At 41.7% G+C, this 14167-nt stretch overlaps 1 protein-coding gene across 3 annotated transcripts in view; it reads left to right on the forward strand.

Moving 5' to 3' along the window:
- The first annotated feature begins 466 nt into the window (after positions 1-466).
- Positions 467-14167, forward strand: part of PTPDC1 (protein tyrosine phosphatase domain containing 1) — a 33449-nt gene continuing 19748 nt past the window's right edge. The window contains exon 1 of one of the 3 annotated variants that reach the window (XM_081176359.1): positions 467-680. Coding sequence is in view for 2 of the 3 variants with exons in the window: in XM_081176357.1 (XP_081032483.1) it covers positions 11778-11880 (103 nt within the window). In the remaining variant the exon portion in view is untranslated. Of the gene's footprint in view, positions 681-5895; positions 5954-11669; positions 11881-14167 lie in introns of those variants that run through there. The other 2 variants (XM_081176358.1, XM_081176357.1) reach the window with 2 other exon arrangements.

Below are 14167 nucleotides of genomic sequence, written 5' to 3' on the forward strand. Positions count from 1 at the left end.
TGATGGTGATGATGTTGATAATGGTGAGAGCTGTTTTGACAGTGGAACGGACTCCATCGGAAAATGGTGGACTCTCCATCCTTGGAGGTTTTTAAGCAGAGGTTGGATGGCCACCTGTCATAATGCTTCAGTTGAGATGCCTATATTGCAGGGGGTTGGACTAGATGACCCTCGGAGGTCCCTTCCAAATTCTTTGATTCTAAGGGCAACGGGGCCCAGTTTAAACTTACGAGCGCTCTTACTTTTTGCCGTGAAGCTACAAAGCCCCACTGGACGAAGCGGGAGACGGTCAACCAAACCCCAACAGCCCGCCCCCGTGCCTTTTCCCCTCCAACAAAGCACGGGCGGCCAGCACCTGGCGCTGAAGGAAAGGCCTCCCTCCGCCCCTCCCTCCCCGGTTTCGTTTTTCCCGCCGGCCTGTCACCATGGCAACAAGCCCAAGCTAGGCCTGGCCTGGCGGGCCGCGCAGGCGCACCCGCGGCGCTTTTTTTGTTCGGAGGCCACTCCTCTTGGCTTCGCCTCGCCTTTTCAAGAAGCCGCCGCCTGGAAGGCGGGACGGGCCCTCCCAGCCCTCGGGCCTTCCCCAATGCCGGCCGGGCCCGGCGCGGAGAGGAGGTCCGGGAGCGCCGGATGGGGGCTTTCTCCGCCCCGCCGCCGCCTCAGAAGCCGACCGTGACGAGGTGGGTTCGCTTCCGCCGCTTCGCAGGATATGCTCCCGCGGCGTCTGCCCTCCCCCCCCACCGGAGGGGGGCGGCTCCCCGAGGGCTACGAGGCGAGGCTCTCCCTAGCCAGCCTCGCAGCTCCCCCGGTGCTGCTTCCTCGGTTTTCGGAGCCCTGAGTTGCACCCCCCCACACACACACCTATAAGCTTTTCTCCCGCCCCACAGACGGCTTCCTCCGCTGCCCCTATGCGCTTCTCAGGTGGCCGTCAGGGATGCTGCTGTGTGGGTCACTCACACGCTGGCTGGCCACCTGCCATGGATGCTCGAGTTGAGATTCCTGCATTGCAGGGGGTTGGACTAGATGACCCTGGGGGTTCCCTTTCAAACTCTACGATGCTTATGATTCCATGACCCACCCGCTCATCTTCCAGGCTGCTTCCCCACATAGGTAGGGTTTACCTTTAGTTCCTAGGCAGCGTCTCACTCCAAACAGGGGAGCCCTCGCCCCTTCAGTGATATGGTCAAAAAAGCTTGGGGTGTGTGTGGGGGGAACAAACCCAAACTAAATCGGGAAATCTGGAGACAAGAGGATGAGGGTTCCTCTCCTTCTGAAGAGGCACGTGGCTGCTTGGACTCATGCACTTTGGCAATCGGGTGCTTCAGACTTTTTGTGTTGTTTCAGAGAATTGGCCACCAGATGACAGTGGAAAGATAGAAGCTGTGGAAAGCAAAAACCTTTTCAGACAACTTGGCACTACTAAAATACTGTCTCCTGTCTGATCTGAAGGTACTTTGTCACCTGCCTTTGTCAAGATGCAAAGGATGCAACTTGCATTAAATCCATTTAGTGTGGATAACCTAGGTATTTAGGGGATGTTTTCTACAGACAAATAAAAATGCTGTGATGAAATGATAGGAGGGGGTACCTTTTTGTATTACTTGCAAAAATATCCAAGCACTGAATATGCAGTGCACTCTAAGGCAGGGGTGGGGAACCTTTTTGAGCATGAGGGTTCCCTACCCTCATGGGTGAGGCTCTTGTGCTGGTAATGGGCAGAGTAACAAATATAAATTTACCTTTCTGCAGTAGACTAGTTTATTCACATAAAAACATGCAGTTCTAAGAATTTTGTTGGAGTAGAAAACCTATAACTGCCTTGAAAAAAAAACCTGATAATTACTGTTTCTTTAAACTTTAACACCTATGCATTTCTAGAGAATCCAAGATAAATGTTATGGGTGATATCCAACTAAGTCATACTCAAAATAGACCTATTGAAATTAATGGACTTGATTAATTTCAGTCTACTCGGAGGCCATGTACAATGTAGCCTTTGCGAATCACAGGGCTCATTTTCTCACAGTGTTCCTTTATACATAGTGGTTTGCAATTGTACACACCTTCCTGTGATAGTGTCATCTAAAATGACAGCTCCTATCTGTGTTGTCTGTACATGCTTTCAAACTAGTGTGCAAACTATTCCCTTCCCCTCATTTGGTATTTCCACAGACTTTAGAAAGAGAGGGTCTGGAAACTGGTATATTGATGTACAGATGATATATATTGGTACTATACAGAGGCGGCTAATAGTGGCCACTAATGAAAAACAATGGGTTGGATTCAATGAAGTAGCCCTGCTCAGAGTAGCCCTAATGAAATTAATCGACCTAACTTAGTCAATATTCATTAATTTCAGTGGTTCTCATCTGCACTTAAGTTATTTGTCAGCAGGACAGAGAGAAGGACCTCTCTAGAAGATCTCAGTGCCTAGACAGGCTTGCAAGGAACAAGATGGTCCTCCAGGTGGCTGTTGAGAAGCCCCTGGTCATACTTGGGAGTTATTTCTTACATGCTAGCAATTGAAAGTCATCTAAAAGCTATAGACAACTCTTTGTGTTTGTGGTTTTTCATCAGCTCTGATAATTTAACTATTTTTTTCCAGTTTATGAAGGAAATGGGCTTAGGTAAGGGAATTGATTCAAACAAGATCAGTTTTTACTTTTGCGTATTTGACAGCTCACAGCTTTACTGGCAGTGTCAAAAGCCTGATTTTATTTGTATCTCACTAATGGCTATGGGAAGTGTGTTCTGCTTAAGTTAAAGCTTTTCCTTTACATGTTCACTGATTATACTTGTGCTTTTAAAAACAACTTGCATCTGCCCAATTCTGCCAGTAATTTTTCCTGTAGTCTAGCAGAAGCTTTTTAACTTCAGAACCAATCGCACTAACATTAGACATATTAAAAGTCCCATGATTTCAGTGGGAGATAAGCATACATTTTGTTCTCATGTTGAGATAAATTAGATTTAGAAATGCTTAATCTGGTTAGAATTGTACCACTGTTTGACAATTTTAACGATGAGTTACCATGGCCTCCCAATTGGGTTAGTGACTGCACTGGTGGGATTTAGCAGCACTGAAGTATTGTGCTTACTCAAATAAGTAGCTATGACCTAAGACACAGGGAGTACACATCTTGGGTAAGCATATGCGGTGTTATTACATAATAACTTTTCTTCTTGAATCCTTTGCTCTGGAAAAAAACATGTTTTCCATTCGTTGATATTTGTGTTTGTGCTTGTGGTATTAGAGCTCTTGAGGCTAAATGTTGTGCTTACTTAACCTAGTTTTGTTTGACAGAGCTATTAGAAAATAAATAAAAAGTGAGTGTTTTCACATATACATTGTTTTTACTAATTAATAACAAAAATTAGTTATCTGGTTTTGGTTTCTGCCTTGATTTTTTTTTTTTACTGTTATTCACATAATAACAGCAATAAAACTGATTAGCTTCCTAGCTGATTATGTGGAGCTAATTATTTTTTTCTTCTGCACTGTTCCCTTGACTCTTGGTGCTTAGAAAGAACTTATTGTTTCTAGCAAGCTTTCATCCCAGTTAGTAAAAGTTGGGCCCCATGCCTGTGGGATAATTAATCCCAGGGTGATATATACAAGCAATATATATAAGGTGATACATACAATTGCTTTTGAAGCAATTTTCTTTCCCTTCTTTCTCTTATCAACAGTTTCTGTAAAGTCCTTTATGGTAGCAAGGGAATATCTAAACAAGTGACGCAATGCTTCAAATTTCAGAATTGGCTGGATGCAGCCAAAGTTCTGAAGTGCATTGTTAGCTCTCTCTTTTTAATCCATTTTTTAAAAAGTTGCAAAATGCAGAACTGAAGAATAAAAGAAAAAATTGAAAGAAAAAGAAAGAAAAAAAGAGAGACTGATATTTGATCACTATCCTGTTTAGGTATAAGTGTAATATATGCAATGACCCAATAATTTCAGTTGTTTATAATCCCAGTGTCTTTGCTGGCCGGTCAAATATAAGCATTTAGCTGACACACTATTTTCCAGGCTTATTTGCTGTTCAGGCTTAGGTCTTGGGCAGGAGTTTTCTTGCTTGCATAAAACGAATAGATACCTCCTCCTAAAGTTCTGTGAATATACGTTACTGTATTCCAAAGAGAGTAGGCTAGGGTGAATACAGTGGCAACTATGTGCTGTATCAGCTGTAGAAAAGGAGCAGCCGGAAGGTCAAATAAAACAGTGCAGTAAAGTTCACTTCTGTAGTGTGTAGAAGAGTCACAATTTCAGCCAGTGTGTTGTAGGAGTTCAGACTAGGACTGGGGAGACGCAAGTTAAAATCCCCACTGTGCCATTAAGCTCTTTCTGAGTTGCTTTGAGCCAACCACTAGCTTATTTTACTGCCTAGTGCAGCAGACACTAATAAAAAGACAATTAACAACAAAATAAAAACATATTTAAAACATGCATCGTCTTGGACCATCTTGGTCTAAAACTTGGACCATCTTGGCTGTGAGTCCGGGAAAACCCGCTCCATGCCTTGCAGGCCCTTTTTCACCTGGCCTGGGAGAGCAGGGCCCTGACTGATTCCAGCTACAAAACCTGAGGCTATCGGGCTGGGGGGTTTAGGGAGTTTTGTTGGTTTTTTCAGCTATTGCTGTTAATTATTTGTATCTTTATTTTAGATCTTATGATTTACGTGGAAATTGTTTGATTTTGTTGTGTATTTTTTTATTTAGTGTTTATGACTACTTTATTATGTTGTAATTATTTATTTTTTCCACTTTGTAAGCTGTCTTGAGCATGGGTTGAACTATGGAAAGACGGCATGCAAATAAAATTATGTATGTATGTGTGCAGACATTTCTGTTTTCTGAGGCTAATTTGGCTAATACCTGCTCTGTGTTTTATCTGCTGCCTTATATTACTGGTGACGTTTTGGTTTTATTGTATATTTTACTGCTTTATTTCTTATACCACCCAGGAATGTATTGAATAAAGGGCGGTATACAAATGTTTTTAAAATAGAAGAGAATGAATGAATGAATTTACCAAAGGGATGCCTTACAAACTTGCCTTATCAGATGCTGGCAGCTGCAGTTTTTAAAAACAAAACAAAACAAAATACCAGCCTGTTATTTAAGCAGCTGCCTAGTAGCCATGAGGTGAGTGAGTGGGTTAGTGAAAAAGGAAGGACCCTTTTTTATGCCCAACAGACTGCTAGAAGAGGGTCTGAGCTCTCCATCGCTCCTGTGCCAGCCCCCAACAGGCAAGTAACATTTATAGGGATATATACAAGGTTGCTTTTACCATGCTCAGCCTAGTTAACTTAGCTTTATCTTCCAAATTCTGTGTTTAAAAGTCACAGGAAGAAGCAAAACAGTCTAGAGAGGTAGTACGAAAACATAATCTGTTTTAACATAAATATTATATTGTCAATATTAGAGTGTGAAACTATAATCACTGTTCCAAAGTGGTAAACTTCATTTACCTCTTAAGAATAAAGGGGTGCTTTCTAGATAAGAAAGGCATTCTTATTTCAAAATGGTTAACTTCATTTTCCTTTTCATTATTAACTTTTAATATAAGTGTTCATCAAGAAATGCTTGTTGGATACCTAAAATTACTGAATTAAGGTGTGTATCTTAACTGGCAGTTTTGAATTAATTAACTTCAAAAATAACAAGGAAGAATACTGCATTGCAATGGCTTTGTAATATAGGCCAGGCCCAAGAAAGCAGTATTTGGGATAATTATCTACATAGCACATTTAGTGTTCCGCATGTAGGTTGAAGAGAAAGTAGGCTGCTACTGGCTCCTCCCAGATTACCATTTACAAATCCAATTAACAACAGCAGAAACTGCAGCACCCAGCAGAACCCTTCTGTATTTCTACACTGTGCTGTTCTTGTGATTGGTCAAAACTGGTAGTAATGAAAGGATCAACTATTACCAATTCTTTTTACTGGGTTACAGGTAAGGCTACCAAGCTGCAATTACGGTGAATGATCTGCTTGTAAAATAGGAGGTTAACATTAATTCTGGGCATTTGACATGTTCAGATACAAGAGAACTGTAAGCATAGAGGACAGTTCTAAAACAAGTTTTATGATAAAGCTATTTAATACATTTAATCATAGAACATAATGATTCTAATTTCCATGTAAAACTGGAAAAGGTGGGAAATGTCAGCTTTTTTTGTTTGTTTTTGAAGCAGTTAATGTATTCAGTTTTCCACACTCTTTTGTTACAGTTTTCTGTGTTAATTACTGGCTGGAAGCTTGTTCAAGATACTGTAAAATATTTGAAAATTGTTACGTTGCGTCCTACCATAATGATACTGACAGTGGATTACTTACTGCTAATTAATTTCTGTCATTTAGCATTCAAGTTCTTGCCGTTAATACATGGCAGTTTGAAACACTGAACTATCATAGAACACCACGTATCACCAATTAAATTGCATGTCTTTATTCCTTTTGTCTGCATTTGGTGCATATAAGCAGCCCTGGCTCTACCTAAACATGGTGCTTACTGATTAAGTGAAAATCAGTTGTGACTAAAACAGATGGTGAATGGTTTTTCAGCAAATCAAAGACAATTTTCAACTTTTCTTCTGGTCCTTGTCTTACACATAGTGATTATTTTTCTGCCACCATCTCACATGATTAACCTAGATATTTAGTCTTGTACCTTGTCTTTCATCTTAGGACAGGGATTGTACTGTGGCTGGAATGTTCCTTTTTTTAAAAAAAGTTGGGTACATAAGCTTCAAGAATTGTAGTTTATGTACTTCCAGTTTTGTAATTGTGAGACTGAGGGGCTATAGCTGTGTATATAGAGCTTGGGCACAATGGTTCTTTTGCTGACCCTCACCTCAATACACCAATATTTCTGCTCTAGAAATGGATTTCTCTGACAGATGTGGCACAACAACTATTAGCAAGCCAAGAAAAGGACTCAGGAAGTTCACGTTCCATTTACGTGTGTCCTAGTGACCTTTTGGCCAGTATTGAGCCAGCTATGATTCTTAAGCTCACTTTAACAGCTGGCAGGCAGCGTTGCAAGCGTGCACCTTTGGCACTTGCCTTATTTAAATTGCTGTTGCTATAGATGTATCACCATCTGTTCTTTCCATCAGTTGCAGCTGTATTAGCTAATATCTTTTCAGCGAATCTCTCTGGCAGCAGAGTACTGTGTCCCCCTAAAACTCTTTCCTTTGGAAGGCCCTCCAGAGCAACTTGAGAGACTTCTGCCAGAGGGAAAAAATAAGTTGCTGGGGTGAGAAAAGGCACCCATGGACTCTGGCACTGGCTTCCCATTGCCTGCAGCAATGGTTTGAGGCAGTCCTGGCAAGATGCCTTATGGTGACTTCCTCCTTCTGCTGCCATGGCTTTGCTTCTCCCCATTTGCCATTGTTTCAGTGTAACTGCCCTTTCCTGCTCTGCTTGTCTACCCAACTGCTTGCTTGGTGAATGGAGCAGCTGACCACACTTTTCTCTAGGAAAGCGGTAGTAGCCGTCTGGGTGCTCCGCTACCTAATGGAAAATGGCGCTGGCAGGAAGTCAGAAAACAACTCTTTTATGTGATCACATAATGCATAAGTTCCTTTCCCACTTCCTGTTGGTACCATTTGTGAAACAGATGACAAGTAGTCAGTTGCTCAGGATGCAATATCAGTAAAACCACTATCTGAAGCTGTGCAGCTGGATTTTAAATTGCATTCCTTGGAACTTCATCTCTTCCAAGCAGTGGTTCTCCTGAGATATTTAACAAAAGCATAGCAAGACCAAAGGTCCATCTGGTCTAGCATCCTGTTGCTACAGTGATGGACCAGATGCCTATGGAAACCTGCAAGCAGGTTAAGAGCCCCATAGCACTCTTCCCATTTGTGTCTTCCTTTATTTTACTCAATACAGTATGCACACACACAAAATAAACAAATATCGCATTATTCTCTGAACTGTCCTGAGACCTCCGGGTATAGGGAGGTATATAAATTCAATAAATAATAAATAACATCATTTTACATAAACTTAGAGCATTAATGGTCAGTATAGGCTCTCTACAGACATGTTTGTGAAATTAGTGGGAGAGATTTGCTATCAACTTCCCTTACGTAAGAAAAGAAGGGACCAGGTTTCATCATTATAACACCTTTTGCTACCCTTCTAAGCCCAGTTAATCGCTCTGAAATAGCCACATTCCAGATATTTTTGAATCAAACTTCAAGGGGTAGCTCAGCCTGGAATTTCCAAAAATACGCTATCACCAAATGTGCAGCCGTCAGGAAAAAGAAAATTAGATCTTTATGTTGAATAGTGAGATCAGAATCTAGATTTAATGAGAGCAGAGCTAAAGCTAGATTTGGCGAGAGAGGTGTAGCAATTTTAGAAATGATACCGAAGACCTTTGTCCAAAATGTGTGGACAAATTTACATTCCCACCAAGCATGAAAATATGTTTTCCTATTCCCACATCCCCTCCCACAAAGAGGGGATAAGGATTTGTTGATTTTTGCTACGCGAACCAGAGTCCAATGCCACCTGAGGACGACCTTCAAAGAAGCTTCTTGAAGGTGAGATGAAATGGTTCTTAAAGCTGGGGTCCTCCATATGCCTTCCGACTCATTATCATTGATTTCTTTGCCTATTTCAGTCTCTCATACTACGTGCAAACCTTTTTCATTCCCAATGTAATATTCCATGAGCACACCATAAATCAATGAAACCACACCTTTCATATCACAGTGGGATTCAATACACCTTGTTTCAAATGTCCTAAGAGAACAAATTCCTTCCAGTAGCACCTTAAAGACCAACTAAGTTAGTTCTTGGTATGAGCTTTCGTGTGCATGCACACTTCTTCAGATACACTGAAACAGAAGTTGCCAGTTTTCTGAAATTCCTTTGTAGTAAAACAGCTACTTTGAGATCTTGTATAGAATGTCCTGGGAGATTGAAGTGTTCTCCTACTGGTTTCTCTGTTCTGTGATTCTTGATGTCAGATTTATGTCCGTTTATTCTTTGGCGTAAGGTTTGGCCTGTTTGTCCAATATAGAGAGCTGAAGGACACTGTTGGCATTTGATGGCATACACAATGTTAGACGATGAGCAATTAAATAGTCCCGAGATGGTATGTGTGATGTTGTTGGGGCCAGTAATGGTGTTGTCCGGGTGTATGTGGCAGCAAAGTTGGCATCTGGGTTTATTGCAGGCTCTGGTGCCAGTGTCTGTGTTAAGTCTGGTTGTAGTATTATTGTGGGTTAGGAGTTGTTTAAGATTGGGTGGCTGTCTGTAGGCAATGAAAGGTCTTCCTCCCAGAGCTTGAGAAAGAGAACTGTCATTGTCCAGGAGAGGTTGTAGATCTCTGATGATGCGTTGTACTGTTTTAACTTGGGAGCTGTATGTGATGACTAGAGGTGTTCTGTTATTTTCTTTTTTGGGTCTGTCTTGCAGCAAGTTCTCTCTGGGTATCAGTCTGGCTCTGTTGATCTGTTGTCTAACTTCATCTGCTGGGTATTTTAGTTCTGAGAAGGTTTGCTGTAGATCTCTTAGGTGAGAGTCTCTGTCTGTAGAATTGGAACAGATGCGGCTGTAACGTAGTGCCTGGCTATATACAATGGACTGTTTGGTATGTTTGGGATGGTAGCTAGAGGCATGTAGATATGTTTGTCGGTCAGTTGGTTTGCGGTATAAGGTGGTGTCTATGCGCCCATCCTGTATTTTTATAGTAGTGTCCAAAAAATGTATTTCTTACATAGATTGATACATTGTAAGGTTGATTGTGGGGTGAAAATCATTAAATTTCTGGTGAAAGGTGTCCAGGGTCTGTTGACCATGTGTCCAGATGATAAAAATATCGTCAATGTATCGCAGGTACAAGAGAGGTTTGAGTGGGTAGGAGTTCAGGAAACGTTGTTCTAAATCTGCCATGAAGATGTTGGCATACTGTGGGGCCATGCGGGTGCCCATTGCTGTGCCGCTGATCTGAAGGAACAGGTCATCACCGAATTTGAAGTTGTTGTGGGTAAGGACAAATTGGCAGAGTTTGGTGGCAAGGTCCGCTGTGGTTTTATCTGATATGGTGTTCCTTATAGCTTGTAAACCATCGTTGTGTGGGATGTTGGTATACAGAGATTCCACATCCATAGTAGCAAGTATAGTATTGTTGGGAAGATTATTTAAAGATTGTATTTTCCTCAGAAAATCTGTGGTGTCACGTACATAGCTGGGAGCATTGATGGCATATGGTTTCAGAACAGAGTCCATATAACCGGAGACACCCACTGTAACAGTGCCGATACCTGAAATGATGGGGCGTCCTGGATTTCCTGGTTTGTGTATTTTGGGTAGAAGATAGAAAGTTCCTGGTCGAGGTTCTGTTGGTGTGTTGGTGAGGATCTGTTCTTGGATGTGTGGGGGTAGCTCCTTAACAATCTTGTTTAGTTCTTTCTTGTATTCTTGTGTGGGGTCTGAGTCCAATTTTGTGTAAAAGGCGGTATTGGAAAGTTGTTTGTGAGCCTCCTGAATGTAGTCAGTACATTCTGAAGAAGTGTGTAGTCACTGTAGTCAGTGTATCTGAAGAAGTGTGCATGCACACGAAAGCTCATACCAAGAACTAACTTAGTTGGTCTTTAAGGTGCTACTGGAAGGAATTTTTTTATTTTGACTATGGCAGACCAACACGGCTACCTATCTACAATAAGAGAACAAACAACTGCAAATGAACAATATTGGAGAATCTGGAGCCAGTTGGGGTGCAGATCATTTAGATTTTCCTTTAACCTTTCTTTACCTATTGCTTTGCCTTTATAGAGTGAGTATAAGCCTCTGTTTTTCCATTCTTTGTGTGCCAATATTTATCTTATTGATAAATGGCAGATAAATTTATCTGCCTTGATAAAAGGCAGGATGGTCTAGAAAGGGAGTTACCGTAATGGCGACGTTCCAGAGGCCAACATTTTCCTTTGATTTTTCCATGTCAATATTGTAGTTTTTTAAAAGGGATTCAATTCCCTTTATCACCGAATCTAATAATTTTAAGAAGGGAAGTGCTCAGAATGCTGGCATGGCTGGAGCAAGTTCAATATGGACCCAGGGATCTTCTGTTTGGTCCCAATCAGTGGGATTAATGATTTCATTTGAAATGCCACTTTATCTACAACATGCTGTTACATGTGTAGAGTTTGTGTGTTCTTCACACATGACCCTAAAACATGCTTTGAGAGATGGGGACTTTTATAATAATTTAAGAATAATTTATTATTTATACTCTGCCAATCTGGCTGAGTTTCCCCAGCCACTCTGGGCGGCTCCCAATCGAGTGTTAAAAACAATACAGCATTAAATATTAAAAACTTCCCTAAACAGGGTTGCCTTCAGATGTCTTTTAAAAATAGGATAGCTGCTTATTTCCTTGACATCTGATGGGAGGGCATTCCACAGGGCGGGCGCCACTACCGAGAAGGCCCTCTGTCTGGTTCTCTGTAACCTTTTGCAGGAGTCACAACTGAGTGCCGTTCAAAAGATCTGTTTGAACAGTTCATTCATACCACACTTTGGATGCTAAAGAGAAGCATCCATTTATTATATAAAAAAACAAAAGAAATAACGGTGCAGCATAAATATAAAATCACAGGTGTTTTTGAACGAGTGTCTTAACACATCCATACTCTAAAGAAATGAGCGGCCCTAATCTACAATAGAAGTAAAGCAGTGGACCAAGTGCCCGACTCAGTAAATGGCAGCTCCCTGTGTTACTTGTTCTTCTATATGCTTGGGTTATTATCTGTTTGATAATGCTTTCTGCTATTTTACCAGGAACAGCCTGTCATTTCCTGGATCTTCCCTGGATCCCTTTTAAAAAAAATGGTTCTATATTGGCCACTTTCCAATCCCCAGGTATGGAAGCTGATCTTAGGGACGTGTTACTTTAAGAACTCTGAGGATTTGTTCATTTTTAATTTATTGGTAAGGTGAGAACTGCTTACCACTGTTTGCTTCAGTTCAGGCACAAGAATCTGGCCTACGTTTTCTGCAGTGAAAACAGATGCAAAGAATTCAACCAGTTTCTGATTTTAGAAGTCTGGAACTGAAAGTGAAAGTAAATAGCTGTGACTATGGACTGGCCAGTACAGTTAAGCACACTTTAAGCCCATTGAAATCAGTCAGCTTAAGCAGGCTTAACTCTGTGCTGGACTGTAGCCGGTGAGACTTGCATCCTATGATATGACTTGTATGATAAGGCTGCACAGTTTCGTTGCCTAGCTATATTAACAGCAAGGATACTCCTGCTTAGTGCTAACAAATAAAATGTATAAAATAGATATTTGGAGAGTTAACTAAATTATATGGGTATTAATGGTAAGACAACAAAAATGGATTTTGTGAGTTCTTGCAGTAATAAAGGAGAGCCTTGGAGGGTAAATACCCACCATTTATTACGCAGTGGTGGGAAGACCTTCATACCCTTGCTACCTATTTGGATGGCTTATATTGAGCTATATGTGTAAACTAAGATGGGTGTATTGAAAGTTATTGTATTGTTTTCCTTTTATTTCCTTTTAATAATTTTTCAATAAAAAAGCAAAAGGAATTACTTTCTTGTGTTTTAAATAGTATCCCATGTGACCTATTTTGATTTCTAAGATTGTGTGTAAGCATTTTTTTATACTGTCTATATGAATCACTGAGAGTAAGTCGAGGTGTGTAGACTTGACCCAACCATGGATGAGTAAAAAAAGAAAGAGGTAATGTGATTTATTTATTGTTTTATTTTCTTACATTTATTTCCGACCTTCCTTCCATCATGCAACCCAAAATAAAGTGTGTGTGGTTTTGAGGTAGTCTCTTAACCAGGCACTGCCTAAACTCAGTCCTGTGTGGCTTCAGCAAGGTGCCATACCATACCCTGAGAACATCATGATTCTTGTCTGTTATATAACATCTCTATTATCATTACCCAAAATGTTAGATAGATGGATACGGATTGATACATTGTGGATTTATAATTTGTTGAGATAATCAGTAGGTAACTGAAAATAAATTCAGTAATTTTTCACCAGTTCCATTTTTGGAGGGTAAATTCTGACTCAGATGCCTTTTGCCTGCTAACTAGCACTCTCCTTGTGCGCCAATCCAGCCAGGTGCTCCATGCTTGTGGAAGCAGACTTCTGTGTTGTGCATCCCTCGTAAGATAGAGTTGTCAGCAGCTGGACTGAGGAGGAATGGTGGGGATCGCCCCCTCCCCGAACCTTCCCAAGAACAGGAGGACAGTATAGATTTATAACAGTGTTTTGCAGAAGGTCATAGTTCAGAGACTGCAGAGGGGAGAAGCTGAGAAATAATGGGAGAGGAACAGCAGGAAGAGGAGCACCAGGGGAGAGACAGCTGACAGACTCAGTGTCTTTAGAAATATTCCTGCCCCCCTCCCCCGGGACCAGGCAGGCATTGAGAGTAGTAGAACAGAAAGCTCAGAGGCAGAAAACTCAGATCAGCCGACGCAGGGATGATGCAGAATAGAAGAGATTGAGGGGATGTGACTTTACTTGGAGTAACGCCATTATCTAAGAGAAACTGCTTTTCTTCGTCTCTCTGTGAATATTGAATAAAATATTTGGTAAGAACTCTTCTTATTTATCTGCTTCTTGGCTGCCACCGTGGGAGGGATTTGATTTCCTGAAGCCTGACAAGAATTGTGCTTGTGGCAGAGGAATTCAAACCCCAGCCAGGCAGGGGTGGGAGATGATGCAGTGGCATAACCACCACAGCATCCACAGCTGCACTGCTCATGTTGACCCAGGTGGAAGGCAGGGTAGGCAAAAGCCTGCTCTGGACAACACCAATCTGGAGTTGGCATAGTCACTGGGCCTGGTGCTGTTGGGTGAGGGCGGTGGGGCTGGTTGGGGATCCAGGAAAGCCCATACCAGTTCAGCCCCATCCCTGGAGCTTTCCATGGGCTACTGCCAGTGGGAAGTCTGCCAGACATCAGAGCAGCGGCTGGAATGTGGAGCAGGGAGCAGTGCAATAATCCTGGGCTAGGTGGAGGGAGACCTCCACTCCATCCACATGCATTCTAACCCAGCAGATCATGGTTTTGGATTGCATTTGCAACCTGCCCAGTCTAACAGCAGAGCAATGTATGTAGCCCTTTCAAATAACCACAATTCTACTGATCAGGTCAATGGGT

This window comes from Podarcis bocagei (genome assembly GCF_964188305.1).
Source record: "Podarcis bocagei genome assembly, chromosome: 2".
In the NCBI taxonomy this organism is placed as follows: domain Eukaryota; kingdom Metazoa; phylum Chordata; class Lepidosauria; order Squamata; family Lacertidae; genus Podarcis; species Podarcis bocagei.